Below are 23044 nucleotides of genomic sequence, written 5' to 3'. Positions count from 1 at the left end.
CTTGTCTCAAGAAACAAACACCACAAGAGTCAGCATCGGGAGAAACTGGATAAGGAATAAGAGACCTCTTTGTACTACTCCCTCCAACTTCACACACATCTACAGCTATCTCAGAAGGAGGGGCTGTACCCACTTTAAGAGAAGTGCTAACATTAAGTGATGCAGAGGTTGTAGTTCTTGTCTTAAGGTCGGGATAAGGAAAATAAACTGAGGGGCTAGAGGGATGGCTCAGCAGTTTAGAGCACTGACTGCTCTTCTAGAGGACCAGAGCTCAATTCCCAGCACCCACATGGCAGCTAACAACCATTTGTAACTCCAGTTCCAAGGGATCTAGCACCCTCTTCAGGACTCCTCCAGTACTGCACACACACTGTGCAGTAACATGCAAGCAAAACACCCAGACACATAAAATAAAAATAGATCTCAAAAGAAATTTAAAAAGACAGTAAGGGCTGGGTGTTGGTGGCACATGCCTTTAATCCCAGCACTCGGTAGGCAGAGGCAGATGGATCTCAATGAGTTTGAGGCTAGCCTGGTCTACAAAGTGAGTTCTAAGACAGCCAGGACTATTTCACAAAGAAAGCCTGTCTTGAAAAACCAAAAAAAAAAAAAAAAAGACAGTAAGATGAAAGATGGACATGGTGCCGCACTCCTTTAATTCCAGCACTCAAGAGACAAAGGCAGGTGGTTCTCTATGAGTTCAAGGCCAGCCTGGTCTATATAGTAAGTTCCAGGGCAGCCAAGCAATGAGATCCTGTCTCAAAACACACACACACACACACACACACACACACACACACACACACACACACACACAGAGGAGTGAGCTGAAGCAGAAAAATCCTTTATGTTTCATGATGTCCTAGAAAATAAGATCTTGGGTTTCAGATGCCCCAGATTATTACTTGATAATTAAATAAAAACAAATTTTAAAAATTAAGTCTTGGAAAGCTTATGCATTCAGTTCTCAAGGGAATGCCTGGTCTGAATGTTCCCTGTGTTTTAGTCTCCTATGATGAGCAAGGAATAACTCTGGCCATCAGGAGAAAAGGGAAGAACACTCAGACCCCAGACACTGTGGAGCGCAGGCATATTAGGTACAGAGACAAGCAGCCTTCATGTTGGAAGCCTTCTGATCCTGTTCCCAGCTAGACAGGGCTAACACAATCCCCTGCTACCTTTTGGATAGCAATGGACCCTTTATCTCCACTGCACTTGCTTAGAAATCTCCTGAGTGTTTGGGGGAGTACACTGAACACAATTGGGAAGACCTAGTACTCTGGGATTTCCACACTGGTTATGGGAGCTCAACCACTTATGCCGTGAAGAGACCATCACCCCAGAAGGATGCTGGCCAATGGTATCCATAGCTCAACTTAGGCAACGGCTCCAGGGGGAGAAAGAAGTTCACAGTAGGCCAAGGCAAATCTTCTCTAGAACATGCTTATACGCTTCCACGCTTCCACTCTGAGCCCCCAGCACTCAGTAAGGGCTGAGGCAGGGTTCTCCCAAGTAACAGCATTCACTCAGTACGTTCCAACACAAAGTACTGCATTCCCTTGACAAGCTGGTGGAAAGGCACGTGGTTAAGGGCCCACCTTTAAGCTTTCAGAGGATTTACAAGGTTTGCCTAAGGTCACTCAGCTGGCAGGGCAGAGCCAATTCTAGGACTCAAATCTACAAACCTGTAGAAAGTAAACAGACATCACCTAAATTATGAAATCCAGTCTCTGCATTACCAAACTTTAACAGGTCCCTTCTACACACAATCGAAGAGCTGAGAGAAAAGGTGTCATTTCTTTCACTGGCATGGCACACAGCAGGTACTCAAAAAAGGACCCCTGAGCTGAAGTCACCTAGAGGGGAAGGGCCACAGAGGGCCTCCCTCTCCCTCTGCTGTGTTCTAGAAGATCTGCTAAGGAGACCCCCACCTGCCTTCCCAGGTGGTAACACTGCTGCTGACATCCTGGCCTGCCTGGGATGCAGCTGTACCAAGACCTACAAGACAGACAGCCATACACACAGCAGAATGCTCTCAAGTGCTTGGGAACAAAAAAAAAACAAAAAAAAACAAAAAAAAAAAACCAGGGTGAGCCCCAGGGAATGGGTGATGACCTCAGATGCCAAGTATTTGGTGAGCCAGTTCTGGAACCTCAGCGAATTCAGACTAAACAGTTTGGGGGGCGGGGGTGAGCCAGCTCGGGGCCTTGTGCTGAGCCGGGAGAGTTACAGAATGGCTGCTGGGTTGGCAGGATCATCTGTCTCTCCTTTCTGAGAACATGCTAGAAACAAAGCAGCAGGCAGAGATCCCTGTACAAGAAACATGCAAGGCTCAGTAGCTCCTCGGCCTCTGGCTTCAGGGATTCCCGCCATTTCTTAGATTCATTCTCAAAGAGGTTGTTGGGCTGAAGTAGGTAACAGGCCCCCTTTGCCGAGGGAATCTTGATAGAGATCCTCGTGCTGCTGCATCCAAGAAGACTGACAGGAGCAGACAGTGGGGGTGGGGAGCAACCCGGAAGCAGGAGAGAAGAAGAAAGAAGACATTAATGAAGGAAAACTATCTAATGCAGCCACACTAAAAATACTCTCCAGGCACATACTTCTCACAGTGCATAGCAGTTCTTTCAATTAAGGATGTGTCATTTCCTGGGTTATTAAATCCAGATCATGGAACATTCCACTCTGGGACAGTAAAAGAAGGGTCACGTTCCCAGCCTCTCCAAGCACTCCAAACACAGGAATAGTGGCCCTTGGTATTCAAACCACTCCTTGCGGAGCTGCATGCAAGCTTCCCTTCAGGGAGTGATGCTTAAGGGACCCCCTGTGTAGCTTTCTCAAGTATCCCCAGCATCCCCATGACCACCTGGAAGGGCATCAATGTATCAAGCAGGTAAGGACTCACAGGAACCATGATTTGGGGTAAGAAGCAGTGGTACTGGGCACTGCCATTAATGCCAGTGATCTTCAGCATCTTCTGAATCCAAAACCTCACTAGACTCTAGGGAACATACAGGATCTGTCCTGTCCTGCCCTCAGTATTGGGGGCAGAGACTTGCATGTAGTGGATACCCAATAGTCTTAGTATCTTTCTGGTCTGGCTTTGCTTGCCTCCCTCCCTCCTCTCCTCTCCTCTCCTCTCTCTTCCACCCCTCCTTCTTGTCCCCTGGAGACAATGGGGTTCCTGGAACAGCCCTCCAGGCAGTTAAGGAACCTGGGATTGTAACCCCTTCCTAACTTGCATTTGAAACAGTTAGTTTACAACTAAGAAATCTGGACAGATTATAAAGATGAATAGGGAAGAAACTGAATGCCAAAATAAGCTTTTGGAGTTAACACAAAATCTGAGTTAAGATCCTGAGAGATCAGACAACTTTAGAATGTACTGTTTTCCAACAAAATTTGAATGTCACCAACATTTAAAAGTCAACAATTTCAGGTTTATAAAAAAAAAATTTCCAACTTGTGTCTCAGTGAAAGTAATCAACAAGGTGGAATTCCTAGGCCTGCATGCACTTTGGGCTGGAACCAAGGACCCATCCCTGTGGGCAGGGCATGAGCATGGGGCGCCACAAGTGCAATTCAGTTACGTTTGATCTGGTAGCCCTGCCCTGCGCTCCTACCCTGCAGGCCCATCCTCAGGCCTATGAGTTGGCAACTCCTAATCTACTACCCACCCTCCTAACTTGACACTCTCACACCCAGTTCCTTTGCCATGGGGTGGCAGGAGTGTTGAAATCTGTCCCCAGAGAGTTGGGGACAGAGCAGACAGTAGACCCCTCTGCTGGCAGACGCAGAGACCCAATACAGAGCTAAAGGCAGGTACAGCCAACAGGTCTGTGACAAAGGAAGGTGCCTGTCTGGTTCCACCTACAGTCCCCATCTCTTCCCTTCCCAGGTCAGAACCCAATCCCAAGGGCGAGCACTTGCAGCCTCAAGGATTTCTCTCTTATCATTTCTGGTCTACTCTGGTGAGAAACTGCTTCACCACTGCACATACTGGGGTACCTCCCCCTGCTCAGATCGGGTGGGAAATGTGGATATAAGCTAGACCATCGTAAGGAGCAGTCCCCTCAAGGACTCTACACAACAGTCCTGTGAAAGACCATGACCAGCAGCTGAGAGTGAGTGACCACAGCACTCAGGACAAGAACAATTCTCAATCATCACAAGATCTGTGAGTGTCAGTGTCAGACACAGGGTTGGGCATTTTATATTATGTTTTCTTTCTCTTTCCAGTGAGTGTATGAACAAACCTGTGTGCACAGTGCGGGTGCACAGGTATTCACACGCATGTGGAGGCCGGAGGGTGACATCAGGAATCTCCCTCCATTGCTCCCCACCTTATTCATCGAACCCAGAGCTCACTCATGGCCAGCTGGCTTGCTCCAGATGCCCCATCTGTACCTCTGAAGTGCTGGAGTTACAGACAGGCCACCAAGCCCACCTAGCTTATATAAATGCTCTAGGAATAGAACTCGGATCCTCTCTCTTGAGCAGCAGCCACATCAACCTTAAGCTCCTGCTCCAGTAACACATTTTCTTATTTTTACCACAACCCTACAGAGAGGAGGGAGCGAGCCCTCTTTCACATGTGAAGAAGCTGAATGCCAAAGGTTCCCTCCCAGGATGAGTGGTCCAACTTGCTAGAAGAAACTAGTGGAAAAGGCCTCTCCCAGGACTGGCCTGGAGGTGTTGGGGTGGTGTGGAGAGGTCTACTTACGGTCTGCTGTTCGCCTCCTCCCCACTGCCCGTGGTCTTCGACTCCACAGCACTGTTGAAGTTAGAGATGTTTTCAGGAGAGTAGAGGCCGGTGGGGTTGTTGTACTGGTTTGTGATGATCCGGGGGGCAGTGCTGGGAGCAGGCGAGGCAGTAAATGGCATTGCACTTCGGTTGTGAGCACTTCCTATGTGCAAGACCTCCTGAAGGCAAGGGAGCAGAGGAGAAATCAAGGAGGTGTCCACCCTGTACCCCTTATCGTGTGCGGTACAAGCCAGACAGAACTTCCTGCTAAGATACAGCAGCCCTGGTTCAAATCTAACTTCAACTGGGGGCAGAGGGGCTCCAACCAACGCAAGGAGACAGTGAGCAATGACCCGGAAGCGTCCACAGATGCACAACTGTACATCCCACACAATCAGCTCCATCTCTGGTTCTTTTCCAAGGCCCAGCAGATCTGATCTCCGGGTACCTCTGGGAGGATAACACCTCATGCCTTGGGCTACCAGAACCCAAGTCAGATCCGAAGAAGCATCCTTTCAGGACACATTCCAGAGGCATTAGGAAGAGGAGGAGAGGTGGCTTAGGTCATCCCAAAGCCCTCAATGCCGAAAGGTGTAGATAATTCCCCGGGGTTAGATCATCAAGGAAGGAGGTAATGGGAACACAGGAGCAACAGCTGCCGACTACACAGTCTCGGTCCCTGCAGAGAAGGCGGAGGGGCGGAGGGACTATTGTTCTCTGTGGGTAAAACACATGGTGGAAGGTTCTGGAAGCCGGGTCCAAGGCAGAACCTGTGAAGGGAGGACTTTTGAGTTTCTGTGTCCCCCCTTCTCTCCTTAATGTGACAACACACCCTCTGCCCACCTCCAGAAGTCTGGTGAACAATTACAACTACAGCCTCTGGAGGCATCTGTACAAACACACCAAAGTACTTTTGGGGGTCGGGGGTGTTCAAGACAGGGTTTCTCTGTGTAGCTCTGATTGTTCTGGAACTCGCTCTGTAGATCAGGCTGGCCTTGAACTCAGAGATTCCGCCTGCCTTTGCCCCCCAAGTGCTGGGATTAAATGCATGCACCACCACCACCACCCAGCTGTACTTTTTAAACTAACATTCCTTTAAAAAAAATAATCACAGGTTACGTGACGACTCATTTAGCAAGTTTCTCCCTGTTCCAATGCTCAAAATCAATTCCGGCTTCCAGTGCCGCAAGCTCCGTGTAGCCTACTAAACTCACATGTTTTCTGAGTTCTCAAGAAAATTCTTCCAAACCCTGGTTTCTTTCTTAAACACCCAAATAACTGAAAAGAATTCCAGTCCCTCTATTGCTCTTTTTTCCTCCTTTGAAAAAGAAACTTCAGCGTTTAATTGCAAAACATTATGAATGAAAACTAACAGTTTAATTCATTACCACGCTAATTTAAAGTAAAAGCCAGCATAGACATATTTTTATGATAAAAATTTCTTTTCCATTATTCCAGTAAATTTTCTCTTCAAGTCAGACTCAGAGAGTTTTAGTTGACTTTGTCCATGTCTGCACAAATAATCAAAAGAGGCTTGTATTTTTTTTTTTTGTTTTTGTTTTTGTTTTGAGACAGAGTCTTTCTATGCAGCCTTGGCTATCCTGGAACTCACTATGTAGACCAGGCTGGCTTTAAACTCACAGAGATCCACCTGTTTCTGCCACCAAGCCTGGCTACAAATAATCACAAAAGAGGATGTTAAAGAAAAAAATGGCCATAATCAAGGAATGGTTACGTAGTTTTATGTACATTGACTCAAAGGAATCCTGAAATTATTGGCTGTGAAGGCAGCAGCAGATTTACAGAAGAGGCCTGGAGCTCTCACCCCATCACTAAGGGCAGCATGGGCAACATGACAGCATCCAGCATGCATCCTTCAGTCTCCACAGCAATCTGGGAGCAGCACAGGATGCTTATTCTTTAGTCTTGGCTCAAATTTTCCCTGACACTTTGTGTTTGGCTATGAGCAAGTTATGCCTCTCTGAGCCCACTTCTCTAAGCTTCTTCAGCAGGACATGGTGTGACACCTCAGCTCACCAAGCACAGTGCAGAACACAGCGTGTTCTCATTAGGCTAGGTCCTTTCTCCCCGTAGAAACAAAAATAGTTCTGGTCAGAAGGGAAGTCTATGGGAGAGTCATGTCGAAAATTCTTATTATTTGTTTGTTTGTTTGTTTGCTGCCCACGTTTATAGATCAGAGGACAACTTACAAGAGTCATATGGGTGCCAGGCACCAAGCTCAGGTCCTCAGGCAGGCCTGGCATCAGGAGCCATCTCCCCAACCTCCCCCACTCCACCCGTTTTCTTTTGTGGGAATGGTGGAGTTTTTTTCCTTTGGGGTGGCTTTTTCTTTTTTTTAATTTTTGATGCTTGCTTTATAAAGCATCTTTCAGGAATGTGTCTGGTTTGTACATAAAAAGAAACATCTCTACCCCCATGTGGATTCCAGTCTTACCAGAAGACAGGCGGATTTAGGGCTTGCCTTTTGGAAGGAATGACGTAATTGTTTGGGTTTTGTATTTATCAGTCGCCAAGGAAACTCAATAATGAGGAAATACAAACTAGGTATGTAACTATGCTGACCTCAGATAAGCTGGGGTGTTGGTTAGCTTTATGTGAACTAGCAGATCTTTATAATATCCATGAACTCTGTTCTATTTGTCCTCTAGCTAAGAAGGCTTAGAAATGGAAGATCTGGGGAAAATGGAGGTGGGGAGATTTTCTGATGAATAAAGAGAAAGATACACTCAAGCTAGCCTTTTTAGTAATTTGAATAATTATTTTTTAGTCTGAAAATGATCTTCAAAACATCAGCATTGAAGAAAAAGTATAACCAAGATATGAATAATTACCTCAAATGAAAAGTGAGCATTTTGGACCAAGTTAAACCAAAATCATTCCTCATGTTATAAAAGATATGAACACTTAACACATCAAAATTCAACACGTACAGTAAATTTAATAAGTTGTTAGACTACCAGGGAAACTGAAATTAACTCTGGCATGATTTAAATTTGTTTATACAACTGCCAGTTTGCAGAATAACATTTTATGAATTTCCTTATAGGACTTATACAGAATAATATGTTCGTGTCAGTTTCAACATGGCAGATGCAAAACAATCTTAAAAGGACTCAGCATTTTAAGTATAATTGTTATGGTATTAATAGAAAAAACTATAACTACATTTCTGAAATTTTAATGGAACCCCTTTAAGAAATAAGGACTTATAATCAACCATTCAATTTATACACACCAAGGCACCATGTGAATTCAATCTCATACAATTTCTATACCATACATAAAATAGCTGACTATGTATTAACTTTTGATTACTAATTCTATATAAAAACTAGGGTCTCAAACTTAGAAACAAAAAATTCAATTTCAAATCTTCAACTGGTATTAAATATATAATAATCACAACCCTGGTTTGAAAATTGAAAAAGAAAATTAAATTGAAAAAAATTTATCAATTTACTTATTCACTTATTGGTGTTGTGTTTTTTTGGCATGTGGTGCGTGCATGCGTGCATGCGTGCGTGCGTGCGTGCGTGCGTGTATGCGTGTGTGTGTGTGTGTGTGTGTGTGTGTGTGTGTGTGTGTGTGTGTGTGTAGGCACACTCACCACTGAAAGTGTGTGTGGAGGCTGGAGGCTGGAGGTTGATGTGTGATGTCTCCCTCAGTTCACTTCTCCACATTTGAGACACAGGGTCTTTCAGCGAATCTGAAGCTTAGCCTTCTAGCTGAACTAGTGGGCCAGCTCTCATTGATGGTGGTGCAGACGGGCACAGTCATGCCCAACTTTGATACACAGGTGCTGGGAATTAGAACTCAGGTCCTTGTGTTTGTGTGAAAGCACTTAACCCATAAGCCACTTCCCTAGGTCCCTCACTTATTAATAATTCATTCACTTATCCAGTAGAGAACATACTTTGTTATGAGCAATGTGGGGAATTTTACCAAGATGTTCTAACTATTTCTCTATTTATTTCAAAACATACCCACTCAGTGTAGATATCTTAGAAGATACAACTAAGGGAGAAATAAAAACACCTATAAGCAGCTATCTACTGAGAGATTTATTTATAACTATGGGCTCTCAGGACAATCTACTGTTCCAGAAAATTCTATATGACTAACAAACAACACAATGACTCCTTACTGTATTTTTTTTTCAAGAGTAATCCTCAACCTCATTTTAACTAATTGTAATGTCTTTCTTCAAGTTTCACTGTAACAAGCGAATAACAGATTTCCGCCTCAGGACTCACAGGGAAAGAAAAGTTACCATTAAATTCCGGTGTTTCTTTTTTACTCGGCTTCAGGCCTAAACATACCCTCACTGCCAATGATTCTTTGTATCTAAACTCCGTAAGAGCTGAGTTAGAGCTCTGATTTCACTAGAGTCCTACCAACCCTGCTTACAGGATGGCTTCCTCCCTCTTCCCTCATTGCCTGCCTTCCTACTCGCAGCTTCCAGCCCAGGCCATGTCCCTGCCCTGGGGTTTTCCAGCCCTTTCCTCTGGCAGTTCCCTTACGGGAAGAACTGAACTTGAGCCAGATCCCAGCAAAGACAGTAGAAGGCCCTCCCTGCCACTTTATCCCCAGACCTCCAGGGCAGGAAAAACAAGGGACTAGCCAAACAATGCCCAAGCAGGAAAGCAGCTGGCAGAGGAGGGGCAAAGATAAGCACTTACTTGGGGTTCCGAAGCTAAATTCATCTTGTATGGATGACGCTTTCCCTCCTCGCTCACTAGAGGAGACCAAATTTTCTGTTCGGACCTGCGACAAATGAACAAAGCTGTTGTTCCGTTCTGTTTTGTTTCATTTCATTCTGCTTTGCAGTGCTGGTGATCAAACTCAGCATCTCACACATGTCAAGCAAGGGCTCCACCACTGAGGAACAGCTCCAGCGTAAAGCTACTTGCTGTCTCATTCATGTTAAATAAAGACTCGAGTTCCACCTCTGTATCTACAGGTTCTGCTTAGATTCAGGCAGCTGCAGACAGACAACTCTGACCTGTTCTGAACATGTACAGATTTCCCCCTTGTTGTTATTTCGCAAATAATGTGGTACAGCAATCACATGCATAGCACTGACTTTGCATTAGATATTATAGGTAATCCAGAGGTGACTTAAAGTATGCAGGAAGATGCACACAGACTCTGTGTGATAGATACTACACTGCTTTGTACAGAAGAGACTTGTATACTCAGGGATTTTGATATCCATAACAATTCTGGGGACTGACCCCCATGGATGCCAAGAAACAACTTTACATGTTAAAAGCAAATTAGAAAAACATCCCCTTTTCCTTGATTTTTACCCTCTGAACCTGTACCCTGCAATAGGACATACCCTCTATTTGTCAATTAGATGGCAGCCATATTGGACGGCTCCTACCCACAGCCTTAAGGGATTTCCCAAGCTGGCCTGCATTCTGATCTAGCCTCTGCCTTCCTCATTACAGTCTGGGGAGCCAACATAAGCACCAGGCTCCTCTGAGTTGCTAGATCTGCCTCACGCTGCCACCTCCACTCAGGGTGGGATAAACGTCAGCTGTATCTTGGCTCAGTGTTCCTAGCCTGGGCCATATCACCAACATATTTATGAATCAAGGATCTCTGTTTACAGTCTTGCAAAGGATTTTCTTCCTGCCAGTCACACAGCAATGGTCTTAGTACAGTTTCAGTTTTCATTAGCAGAGGGCTTTTTCTCTCTTTCAAGGCAGAGAACATTTATACTTTACTTTGTATTTGTCATAGTAACCAGACAATTATCAGACACACCTGTACAATGTGTTGGCAAGTGAATGAGAAGGAAAAAAAAAAAAAGAACCTACTAATCAATGCATGAATGACTTGAACATGAGTTTGAAGGAGACTACATGGGCTGAGACAGAGCAAGAGACAAGAACAAAGGGTCAATGTGTTTTTGAAGGAATCATAATGAAACAGTTCGCCTCCCACAGAGTAAGTGGAGCTCTGAAAGGAACAAAATATTCTGGCATCTCTCATCCACTCTTGGTCTGTCTATCAATTCTATAGCACAAGTAGGGGGAGGGGTCACAAAGTGTACTTCACAGATGAGGACCTGCTGAAGAGCTGTAAAAGCTAAGGTTAGTGAGCCATTAAATAAAGCAGGTTTGCACAGCAAAAAGAAGCTGAACTTGATCCAACAGGAACTAGGAAGCCACTAGAAGCTGAACCAATCACTCCTGACATCTTGGCTCCATAGAGCCACTTCCAAGAGCAAGTGAAAGAAGAATGGAAATTCTACCCTAATTACAGCTTCCAAGGTGCTTTCTTCGCCTGCCTGTTCAGTGTCGTGCACTTTGTCTAACAGGCTCAGGTCCTTCCCTGCTGCACGACCTCATGACACACCACCCACTATTCAGGGTCCAACACCATCCTAAGTTGATACTCAGAGGTCCTCAGGAAGACACTTCCATTTCATTTTACCTCCTCAGGATTGCCGATAGTTGTGCCAGATCAAGTAAAAATGTGGTAACTTAAGAGAAAGAGGCCTAGATAATGAGAAGAAACGAGCAACCTCAAGGTCCGAAGCCACACACCTCCCGGAGTGCTTTCTTCATGCACAGCACAGAGCCGGGGAAGCACCAGGGCTTCTGAGATGGGGGAGGCAGACGCTGTCCACAAACAGCTTCTGGTCCATCGGGAATGAACTAACACTTCCACAGCCTCACCTGGATACTGTGAGTGTCATGTTGTCTGTGCAGCCCTTGATTTTGTTCTGAGCTTCCAAGTGTGTCATGCTGCTGGTGTCTTCTCCATCGATGGCTGTGATTAAATCTCCAACACATAAATTAGCTATAGCAGCCTTGCTTCCGGGAGTGACCTGGTAACAGGGAGGAGAGCGCATCAGTTACCATCCGTCTCCAGGAAAAGCAGTGAGTAAACACCATCAGGTTAAGTATTCACTAATAAAGATCAAAGCATGGAAAAAGGAGAGCTTGGCATGGTGGCACACACCTATAATTCCAGCTCTGAGGAAGCTGAAGCAGGAGAAAATTTGAGGCTAGCTTGAGCTACGTGTAGTGAGTTTGAGGACAGTCTGGGATATATAACAAGACCCTGCAAGGATGAAAGAAAGAAAAAGAAAGAGCAGGGTCAGAAGTGCTCAAAAAAGTGTGCCAAAATCATAATTTAACCACCAGCGATCTGTCATGTTTATACAATCTGTTACCATTTACCAAGTCCTCTGGTGTATGTGACTGTCCCCTTACAACAACCACGTGAGAAAGGAGAGTGAACACCAGCAACTGGGCTTAGAAAGCTTGACAACCCACCCAGGATCACCCAACTAGTACATTACTAGCCATCCAGCCAGCCCACTGCAGACTCAAACCTTGAGGCTCACTCAGCGTTCTGACCTCAAAATAAGTCACCAACACATTTTTGTTTCTTTTGTTGTGGTGGTTGTGGTTGTTTGGTTTTTTTTTAATGATTCTTTGTGGATTTCACATCATGCATCCCAATCCCACTTATCTCCCCATCCCCTCACGTCTGCCCTCTGCCCTTACAACCTCCCCACACAAACCAAAATAAAATTTAAAAGAAAAACCACAAAACAGACAAACAGAAGAGGAGGAGGAGGGGGAAGAAGAAGAAATCTCATCATGAAGCTTGACGAGTAACACAGTTTACCCTTTAGTCCATACATCTTTACTTGCAAGTGTTCACTGCAATGAGTCATTGGTCTGGTTCAAGGCCTCTGGCTTCTGCTACACTACCAATAATGGGCCCTCACTGGGGCTCCTCTTGGATATCCTGTTGTTGTCCTGTGTCGTGGAGATTCTGAAGTTTTTGATCTGTAGGTTCGGCCCCCTCACATGCTCCAGCAGTTCATAGATGAGGTGGATGTTGGAGTGGGCTAACTCATAGCCCTGGTTCTGAGCCTGGGTGGTAGCTGGGCTGGTTAGTCCGCCAGCTTTCTCTCATCCTCACTACCTGGGTGAGCTCTCCAGCACTGCCCCCCTACTAGCTCACCCAATGAAGCCTGCAGCAAGGAGTGAGTGGGGCCAGTTCTCCTGCTCTCTGGTCCTCAGGTCTGGCTCACCCATACTCCCACCACCAGGGCCAGTTCTACTGTTTTACCCAGGCGAGGTGCAGTAGTCTGATTGCTGTTGGGGGTATATGGTGGGGGGAGCGGCGGTGAGCTCTCCTGCTCTCATGCTCCCTGGGTCAGCTCCCCGGTGTCCCTGCCAACAGGGTCAGCTCTAGTGTGCTGCCTAGACAGGGTGCAGGGCCTGCTCTCCTGTACCAACACATTTTCTGAAACTCGCACATTTAGCAAGAACTTCTATTTCTATAAAATCTTAGCATATGTTATAAATTAAGAGCACAGACAAAACTGGAATTGCTCACAGCTAAAATTTCAGTAACATGTTAGTTTCTTTACAATGAGCTTGAGCTACTTTTACGATTAAAAAAAAAAAGCAAGCAATGAAGATAATTTTTAAATATGGTAGCATGGGTTTGCACCAGGAAGTTGGCCATGGTTAGGATCCTTCCCTATAGGTGGCTGATTTTCTGCAAGTTGATGCTTCCAGACTAGTAGTTCCAAATGTGTAGATCACAGATGCCTGGGGTGGACAGTTAGTCACTATCACAGGCCCTTAAGTCCACCTGCCTACTAAGGATTCCCTGTGGACAGAGTAAATGTGCCCCCACACAGATCTACAATGGTTTTTCGAGTGAACACAGATGCTGGGGTGATGAACGGCACTCATTTTGAAGCAGCACTGGCCTCAGAATAACTGCTATTGGATAGTTTCTCGGTCAGGATATACCAAAGTGTTACTATCATCACCCCGGGGTCTGTCCATGACTGTATGATATTAAAAGGCCATCCTGAATGGGAACCCAGGGGCAGAATGGTACACCTCCAGACCCCTGGTGCCCAAAGTGCTCTGGCTTCCTCTTGGGCACCCCCATAGCTCCTGGGAGCTAGTGGAAGATATTGCAAACCACAGGTTGTTCCCATAAGCTGGTTCTTCAAAATGCCAAATCAGGATACAGGACTAAGGCCCAAAGCCTCCGTTTTCCACAGCCCTGTTCCCAAATAGCCTTCCTCAAACAGAAAACGCTAGCCCTCATAGGGCTGCTGGTGTGGGGGCACTGCCATGGCCCATCCCTCATTGGCACCCTGACCCCACAAAATGAGGGGTTGAGTTAGTCCTTGAGGTCCCTTCTAGCTTGAACATGTTCTGGCTTTACCAGACAAAACTCCCCTGGAATGTGAAGACGAGGAACCAGTACAGAGATCCTGACCTCCTAACCTTCCTCTCCCACTCTCCCATCATGTGTTTACAGAGATCTCACTCTCACCAAATAAGAGCTGTGCTCCAGGCAGCCACTGAGTGAGATATCTGACATAGGCCTTCCTCCCAGTCAGCAATCGGAAGCTCATCTGAGTCACTCCGTGAGGCAGTAAAAACACAGGCTGACCTGGTATTATACCATATTCAGTCCATGTTTTCTAAATGACAATGCAGAGCTTTGCTTTTTGTTTGTTTGTTTGATGCTTTTGGAGAATGTCTTATGTATCCCAGGCTGGCCTCAAACTCTCTCCAGCCGCTGGCTCACCTTTTAACAGTCCTACCTAAGTATCCCTTTAGTTGGGATTGATAATGGCTCTGGACTGGCAAATTCTATCTCCAGGCAGACTAGCTAGAAGACTAAGAGAATAACACCATCCAAAGCCACTTATTTATGATCAAATATAGCAGTATAAAAGAGCAGCGCAGTTCCCTTTAGGATAACCCAGAAACCCTCTAGCAAGGCCCTCCCCTCGGGCTACCTCCCCACTAAGCTCTAGCTTCCTCCTCAAGTGTTTTTCCAACTCAGTATTCTTAACTCTGCCTGATTGACTTTTCTGGCCTCTCAAGTCTCTACTGAAATTACCCTTCTGAGTCAACCCTGACCCCCAGTCTATGGCACCTATCACACGATAGTCCGGTGCTCAAAATAAATAATCAATGAATGATTCAAATTAAAATACCCACTGTGGTTAAAGATGTTATCAAGAGCTGGGGAGATTACCTACTGGGTAAGAGGCCTTTCAGTGTAAACATGAGGACTTGAACTCAGGTCCCTCAAAGCCATGGAAAAGCTGGGTGTGGCTGCACCCTATAACTCCAAAGCTCAGGTAGTGGGGAGACACAATAGGATTGTTGAGGCTTCCGGCAGCCAGCTAACTAAAAACTGGTGAGCTCCAGGTTCAGGAAGAGACCCTGTCTCTTAGAGCTCAGGGAACTATGTGGAAGAGGAGGTAGAAAGATCGTTAAGAGCCAGAGGGCATGGATGATACCAAGGAAACAGAGTCTTCCAGACACAACAGAGCTGATACACAGGTCCAAACCAGACGGTCCAACTGTTCCTAACCAAGAAGCTATCTCCAATTAACAACTGCTTACAAAGAAAAAAAGCAGTTTCTCCAAGGGAGTCACTGTGTATACAAACCATACTTAAGGGCTGTTCCACGTCCAGCAGGAGATGCCAACTTAAAATGAAATGAACTCAAAGGTATTTTTGGAGTTTTTGTCTCACATTGCTTTGTTTGGGCATTTTTTTTTTTTAACGTTACTGGTTTTTGCTTATATATTACGGTTTCTAATTTTGAGTTTTTAGTGTGTGTGTGTGTGTGTGTGTGTGTGTGTGTGTGTGTGTGTGGTGTGTGTGCATGCATATGCATTTCTCCTGCTCTTTCTTAGTTTCTTTTTTGTTTGTTTGTTTTCTTTTATTTTCCTTGTTTGTCTTTTTATTCGTCTGTTTTCTTGAGAGAGAAAGAAGATGTAGAAAGAGAAGGGTGAGGAGTTGGAAAGAGTCTGGGAGGAGAGGAGAGAGGGGAAACAGTGATGAGAATACATAGGATAAAAATAACTTTATTTTCAATTTTAAAGAGAGAGACTCTGTCTGGACGGGATGAGGTGGAGAGTGATAGAGCAGGGCACTGACCACCTCTGCCCACACACATATTTTACTATTTGAAATGAATAATTCAAAATATTCAACAATGTACTTTTTTTAAAAAAAATCAAGTAACTGTTTCTCTTAAAATAACTATCCTGGACTTAAAAATAGAAGATTTCTTTTTACATTTTATGTTCAATTGCTAAGAAGTCTGGAATTTCCAGCATTTGGTTCAAACTGTTTTGTGGGAGTGGCATTTCTGCAGAGAACATCCCAACAGGCCCTAGACAAGCTAAAACCAGTCCTAGGAGCCCCACACCTGAGTAATTTGGACCTACCCAGCCTATCCTTCAATCTGATTTCCTTTTTTCTTTTTCTTTCTTTTTTTTTTTTTTTTTGCCAAAGGAAAGTTTTGGAAATTACAAAAGATCATCAGCTCAGGCTCTGATGGAATAATGTTCTTTTATGAGCCATCTCTTTTTTTAAAATGTTGGGGCTGGGGATACAATCCAAAAGGTAGAGTGCTCACCTAGCATGTACAAAACCTAGGACTGATTCCCAATGCCACATAAACTGGACTTGGTATCACTTGAGAGGTGGAGACCAGAAGACAGAAATTCAAAGTTATCCGTGGCTGCACAATGTGTTTAAAACCAACTTAGGCTACCTGAGACCCTGTCTCAAAAAAAAGATGAGAGAGTGGTAAGTCAAATAAATCACAGTACTTACCTTTACAGAGCCTATTCAAAGGATATGTTTAAAATAAAAATAAGGAGCTCACATAGATTAGATGGGCAAGCATATATTAGCAGCATTTTAGAAACAGGACTAGAGAGATGCTGTGAGTAGTTCAAGTTCACATAGCTGAAGGCTGATGCCTGGTTTTAACACAGAACCCCTCACAAATTCTACCCTTTTTTACTTCAGTGCAATACCATGGCAGAGACCGTAAGCCCACTGTCAGAGCTGAAAAGAAACCTAGAATTTTAAGAGGTGCATCTGCCATGGCCTTCTATACAAAGAACTGGAGTGCCATAAAACCCTGTTGGCCAGGTGCCTCCCAGGCATGAGACAACAGCTCCCCTGCTCTGCACTGAGCTGTGGCCCAGAGACCCACCCATTATCCAACATGCCAATTATAAGACAAAACGGAAAACGGCTGCATGTGAGAAGACCTGGATCTTGCTGCTGGAGAGTTCCTGTCCTGAATGAAGGACTCCTTACCACATACTTACTCGACCACAATGAACCTCAGTTCTAACAGTGGCCACCATTAATGAGTGTGTATTTTATGCCAAGTGCAGTCTAAGTGGTTAGTAAGGGTTGGCTTATGATCCTCTCATGATGCTATCAGGCAGGCAATGTTATTTGCATCATTGAAGATGAGGAAATGGAGGAACAAGGGTTAAGCAGCTTGCTCAAGGTGACTCAGCTGGTGAGTAGCAAGCCAGGGCAGGCTTCAGGGTCCGCTACACCACTGTGTCTAGCCTAATTTCTTAGCAGCCATCAAATTCCATCAGAACCAGCTCATGATGGAGTCAGCTTCAATTTCTAAAAAAAAAAAAAAGAAAGAAAGAAATCCGATACTTCCCTCCAAAAAAACCAGACCCATTTAGTTAAGTGGACATCCCCCAAAATCCCTCAGTCAGCTCTTTCCCCCCAGAGATCATGCAACCAGAGCACACAACTGTTGCTATAAAAACTAGTGTGGCTTGGGTGCAACAATTTCTATTAAAGAAAGAATGTTCTTCTGGTTTCTGTAGTAGTCACTCAAGTTGAGTTCATCCTTGGGCCCACCCCCAGTCCCAGATGGCCATTCCTTACCTGGAGGCCATCACCTAGCACACTGACTCTATACTCTGTATTCCTAAGATGCCTTCAAAACCTGCTAAGGTTTTAACTTCAGTTTAAGTAGTGCAAAACAGAACTGTGGTATAGCTCTCCCTAGTTCTTCAATGAGACATACTCACAAGTAAAAGCTAACCCCCTCCTTTGTGACATTGGCTCCTTCCTTTCTCACTCACTCACTCACTCATCACACATCCCCACGCATATTCTGAAAGATGGAGCAGCTTGTAGGTTAAGATAGAACTTCTAGAGGCAGGGGGCCAGGACTTGATATCCTGTGGTTGGGATTCAGTGTCTCTGTGTGGCTCACTCTTCAGTGGTCCTGACTCAGGAGGCTGCTGTGAGGGTTGCTGAGATGACTCAAAACAGAGCAAGTGCTCCGAACTCAAGAAATGTAGAGCTCATAGTTGTGAGCTCCAGGAACCACGTTCTATGAAAAGGGCAGAGCCTATTACCAAGGAACTCACAGTCCCTGGAGAGACGGGCCGATGAGAAATGTTAAATGATACATGTTGAAGCTACAAGGCCATCCAAAGGCTAATGATGGGGCTGGAGAGAAGGCTCAGTGGTTAAGAGTGCTTACTGAACAACCACGAAGATGTGAGTTTGGATGCCAGCACCTCTGTGACAAGACTGATAGGGTCTTGCTGCGGACCTGCAAACCCCACCACCCCCACACTGTGGGAGGAGAGGGGGTGTGCAGGCAGGAAGATTTCTGCTGGCTGTCAACCTAGGATGGGGAGATAAGCTCCAGGTTCAGGGAGAGACCCTGCCTCAAAGGAATAAGGCTAAGAGTACTAGAAGACACCTGATGCCTTCCTGTGCTCTTGTACCTGCACATCCACGTTCACACACACATACACACACACACACACACACACACACACACACACACACACACACACACACGGCTACAGAAATGACTCCCTAAAGGTGGTGCTGTTTAAAACCACAAAGCCCCAAAAGAGGTGGGAAAGAGTAGACTAAGTCTCAAGAACAGTCTGTGAACTGCAGAGATGAAACCGAGGGAGCAAAGGGAGGGCAGGGGGATATGAGACTGGAGATGCGGAGAGCAGGCTGTGAGAACCCTGTATTTTATCTGGAAACAATGAAATTACCACACAGTATTCGCTGTGTCCAGTTACTGTGAGGAGACGGCTAGAGACCATTAGCTGTACCTCACTGGATGGATACTTTCCGACTCAGGGTTCCTATTGCTGTAATGAGACAACCAGGACTGAAAAAGCAAGTTGGGAAGGAAAGGGTTTATTTGACTTATACTTCCACATTATAGTCTATCACTGAAGGAAGCCAGGACAGGAATTCAAACAGGGCTGGAACCTGGAGGCAGAGCTGATGCAGAGGTCATAGAGGGGTGGTGCTGCTTACTGGCTTGCTCAGCCCACTTTCTTAATAAACTCAGGACCACCAGCCCAGGGATGACACTACCTACAGTGGGCTGGGCCCTCCCTAATCAATCACTAATTAAGAAAATGCCCTACAGGCTTGCCAGAAGCCTAATCTTACGGGCGGGGTGGGGGGGGGGCATTTTCTTAATTGAGGTTCTCTCTTCTCCGATGACTTTAGCTTGTGTCAAGTTGACATAAAAGTAGCCAGCATACTTTCTAATGACAATTCAAACTGAACCCGTTCCAGAGATCACTCACTCAGCCCCTAGCTTAGCCATTTCTTTAGTGCAGTAGTTCTTAACCTGTGAGTCGCAACCCGTTTGGGGGCCCTGATCAGATATCCTACATATCAGATATTTGCATTACAATCCATAACAGCAGCAAAATTACAGTTATGAAATGGCAACTAAATAATTTATGGTTGGCGGTCACCACAGCAAGAGGAACTGTAGTAAAGGGTCCCAGCATTAGGAAGGTTGAGGACCACTGCCTTAGTGGATCTTTGGAAGGTCCTACCTAAAATCCAAACTTCACTAGTAGCTGGAGGCGTTAACTTTCGGCATTTGAAATTGAAAGCTGAGCCCATCAAGTGAATCGGGCCCGCAATTGAGACTGCTTTGTATTAGTTTTAATTTAAATCACATACTGGTAAATTTCATATAAACCCAAAGATTCTAAGCTTGTGAAAAATCTGGCAATTGTGGGCCTTAGATTTCTATATGGCAACCATCAGCATCAGCTGAGGAAACTTGGTCCCTCTCAATGAGAAACATACCACCCACTTAGCCACAAGCCCCATCATGCTCTAACTGCCCAGCACAGAAACCCAGTACCAGCACTACTTGTCATCACTCCTACAGTGATTCATCTCACTACTTCAGACTCAGCCTCTAGTTGCTTCCTGGGTCTCACATACAAATGAGCTTGGGACTGAAGGCTCAGCTCAAGGCTGTGCAAAGCACAATTACAAGTAAAGCCCTTTATGATAGGCTAAGGGGCGACCCCATGATGATAAAGCCCTGGGTTCAATGCCCAGCACCGAAGAAAAGAAATATTTCCTAGATAGGATTACCAGACACCTTTGTTTGCCCAGGTCAGTAACCTATTGCCTCTTAACCATGGAAATCACCCCATTTTGTTCTCAAGTGTTCCAGCCAGCCTGAAGTGATAGTGCACACCTACAATCCCAACACTCATGACACCAAATCAAAGTTGAAGGCCATTCTGGGTCCCATCATGAATTCAAGGCCAGCCTAGGCAACCAAGGAAGACCTTGGAACAAGAGAAGGAAAAAAAATAGGAGTTCCATACTAGATGATAAATTAATTGTTGCCCTATGACAATGTGAGAGTTTCAACCAAGCATCTGTCATTGTTTTATATGTTCTGAGGCACTGATAATTTTTCCCCTCTCCCCTTTGAAGGAAAAAAAAGCTCTCTATTCAAATAATTTTCTAACTTCCCCTTTGGGCTAGGGCTGCAGGTCAATTTCCCCATTGCTACACAACATTTGCCCCTTGGAGCTGGCTACTAAACCTGGGACCAGAAATCAACCCAGCTCACCAATAGCTCAGAACTTTCTTTGCAAGGACGTGGTACTGACTTCCAACCTCTTACCTACCACATACCCTGAAGGGAGGGGGTAAAATACACACAGAGCTCACTCCATCTCAAATCAACGCAGAATGATCCAGAAATACTCATGCACTCGTTCGCTTTATTTTGTCCTGGAGGCAAAACCAGGGGTCTCTGGTATGTTAAGCATACATTCTTACTACCAGGCTATACCCTCAGCCCCTAACCTCTGCTTTTTCCATATCCCAGCAAAGCCTAATTGATGCTCACTGGGTTTGGAAACTTCAAGGGGGCTGTTGACTACTTCTTTTCCCAACACTGTCTTCCTGAATGAAGTTAAATTACTAGACAGACAATAAACACTTAAACCTAAAAGTCCAGCTCCCAAGAAACAACCTGCAGGACTTACACTCCTGCACATGGGAGCCCCTCTGAAGACACCAGTTAGAATGGTACTTCTCTCTCTCTGTCTCTCTCACTATAACAGAAGGAAAGAAAGAAAGAAAGAAAGAGAGAGAGAGAGAGAGAGAGAGAGAGAGAGAGAGAGAGAGAGAAAGAAAGAAAGAAAGAAAGAAAGAAAGAAAGAAAGAAAGAAAGAAAGAAAGAAAGAAAGAAAGAAAGAAGAGAGGGAAGAAGGGAAGGGGAGGGGAGAGGAGAAGGAAGGGAGGGACAGAAGAAGAGGGGGCAGGAGGGAGAAAGGGATAGAGGGAGGGAGGGAGGAAAAGAGGGAGGGAGAGAGGGAGGGAGGAAGGGAGGGAGGGACAGAAGGAGGGGAAGGCAGGAGGGAGAAAACAGCCCTATCAATGCTGGTCAACCTCTGAGAAAAAACTGAAGTCAAGTATTATAAAAGATATGTCAGCCCAGATGTCTAACACACTCAACATGGTTCCCATTTTGGCCTGACCAGAAAAGTCACAGCTAAACTCAGTGTGCAATTACAGAAACCAACTGATTTAACATTTCTGAAACACTGCTGTTTCTGCTTCTATGTTTCAAACATTTCGTTAAATCTTAAGTATGTCCTTGTGTTTTAAATATCAGAAGTATCTGTTTTTGGTGTTGTAAACTGCCTTACATCCATGCAGAACAAAGTGAGAAAGGAAGCATAAATACGATGACGCATCTCCGGACGAACAAAACACGAAATGCAAGTTCCATTGCAATGGCATGCAGACCTTTAAGCACAGTCTCTTGATCTAACGGCCATGTCAGTGTTTTTAGGTATAAATTTGACAGTCTAAACTGGATGTGGGGTAACACAAAAGCAGGCCGCCTGCCACATTTAAATGCTGAATGTGAACTCCTCCCTGGGTCTCTCTTGGCTTGCAGTTTGTGGGTCCAGGCTGCCACCCAGACCCTGAAGCCACATCAAAGCCACAAACACTGCATGAGGATACATAGGCTGGCCTGAAACAATACGACTTCAAAATGTTCTTGGTTAGTCTATAACCACTTTCTCCGGAAATGAGGCAATTAAGTAGGCTGGGTGCTTGTAGATGAGCTGTGTCCTAACCCAGCTCCCTTCATGCACAGTGTGAAAGAAAGTCAGTTCACAGAGATGGAAGTTCAGAGAGACTGGCTGCTTTCTTGGTCCAAGTAATCACCATTCTGAAGACAGAAAGGCGAAAAGAGCTGCCAGTAAAGAGAATACCCCAATCTCTCAGTAAGAGACATCAATTCTCAAGTGTCCAAAAGCCTACAATGACTATGCATGCTTTAAAGCAATTCTAACCACTGCCGCCCACAACCAAAACCTGACATTCACTTTTGCAGACTACTCTGGCTGTTTCTGTTCCTTCACTGATTAAATGAAATTGACAACCATAGCGATCTCATTAGGTTGTTGAAAAGGTACTCTTAAAGGGTTCAAAACAGCCGGGAGGTGGTGGCACACGCCTTTAATCCCAGGACTCAGGAGGCAGAGCCAGGCGGATTTCTGTGAGTTCGAGGCCAGCCTGGACTACCAAGTGAGTTCCAGGAAAGGCGCAAAGCTACACAGAGAAACCCTGTCTTGAAAAAAAAAAAAAAGGGTTCAAAACAGTATCAGAGCTGGAGATCTGGCTCATGGATTAAGAGTTGATACTGTTCTTACAGAGGACCAGAATATGGTTCCCAGCACCCATCTTAGACAGCTCACAACTGCTTCTAACTCCAGCTACATGGGGATCTGACACCCTCTTCTGGACTCTGTAGATATCTGCACTCACCCATACTTACATTCCCCCCTCCTACACACACGTATACATAATTAAAAATAAAATCAATCTTTGGGACTGAAGAAACAGCTCAGTGGTTAACAGCACTGGGTATTCTTCCAGAGGACCAGGGTTCAATTCCCAGCAACCACATAAGCAGTTCACAACCATCTGTAACTCCAGTTCCAGGGGATCCAGGGCCACCAGACACACACACAGTGCACAGATACATATGCAGGCAAAACACCATACACATAAAATAATAAAATAATTTTTGAAAGGAAAAACTTTTTAATTACTGAAAAAAAAAAAAAGAAAGCAGCTGCCATGAAAACTTCT

General features: G+C 45.1%; 1 protein-coding gene across 1 annotated transcript in view; it reads right to left on the bottom strand.

Moving 5' to 3' along the window:
* Positions 1 to 23044, bottom strand: part of Pdlim1 (PDZ and LIM domain 1) — a 46156-nt gene that overhangs the window by 15417 nt on the left and 7695 nt on the right. The window contains exons 2-4 of the mRNA XM_052712973.1: positions 11452 to 11603; positions 9442 to 9526; positions 4721 to 4920 (exon numbers count right to left, since the gene is read on the bottom strand). Coding sequence (XP_052568933.1) covers positions 4721 to 4920; positions 9442 to 9526; positions 11452 to 11603 — 437 coding nt within the window. The remainder of the gene's footprint in view (positions 1 to 4720; positions 4921 to 9441; positions 9527 to 11451; positions 11604 to 23044) is intronic.

The sequence above is a fragment of the Peromyscus californicus genome, unplaced genomic scaffold (assembly GCF_007827085.1).
Source record: "Peromyscus californicus insignis strain IS unplaced genomic scaffold, ASM782708v3 Scaffold_4__1_contigs__length_199733344, whole genome shotgun sequence".
NCBI classification, from domain to species: Eukaryota; Metazoa; Chordata; class Mammalia; order Rodentia; family Cricetidae; genus Peromyscus; species Peromyscus californicus.
This window is presented reverse-complemented; position numbering and strand designations above follow the sequence as displayed.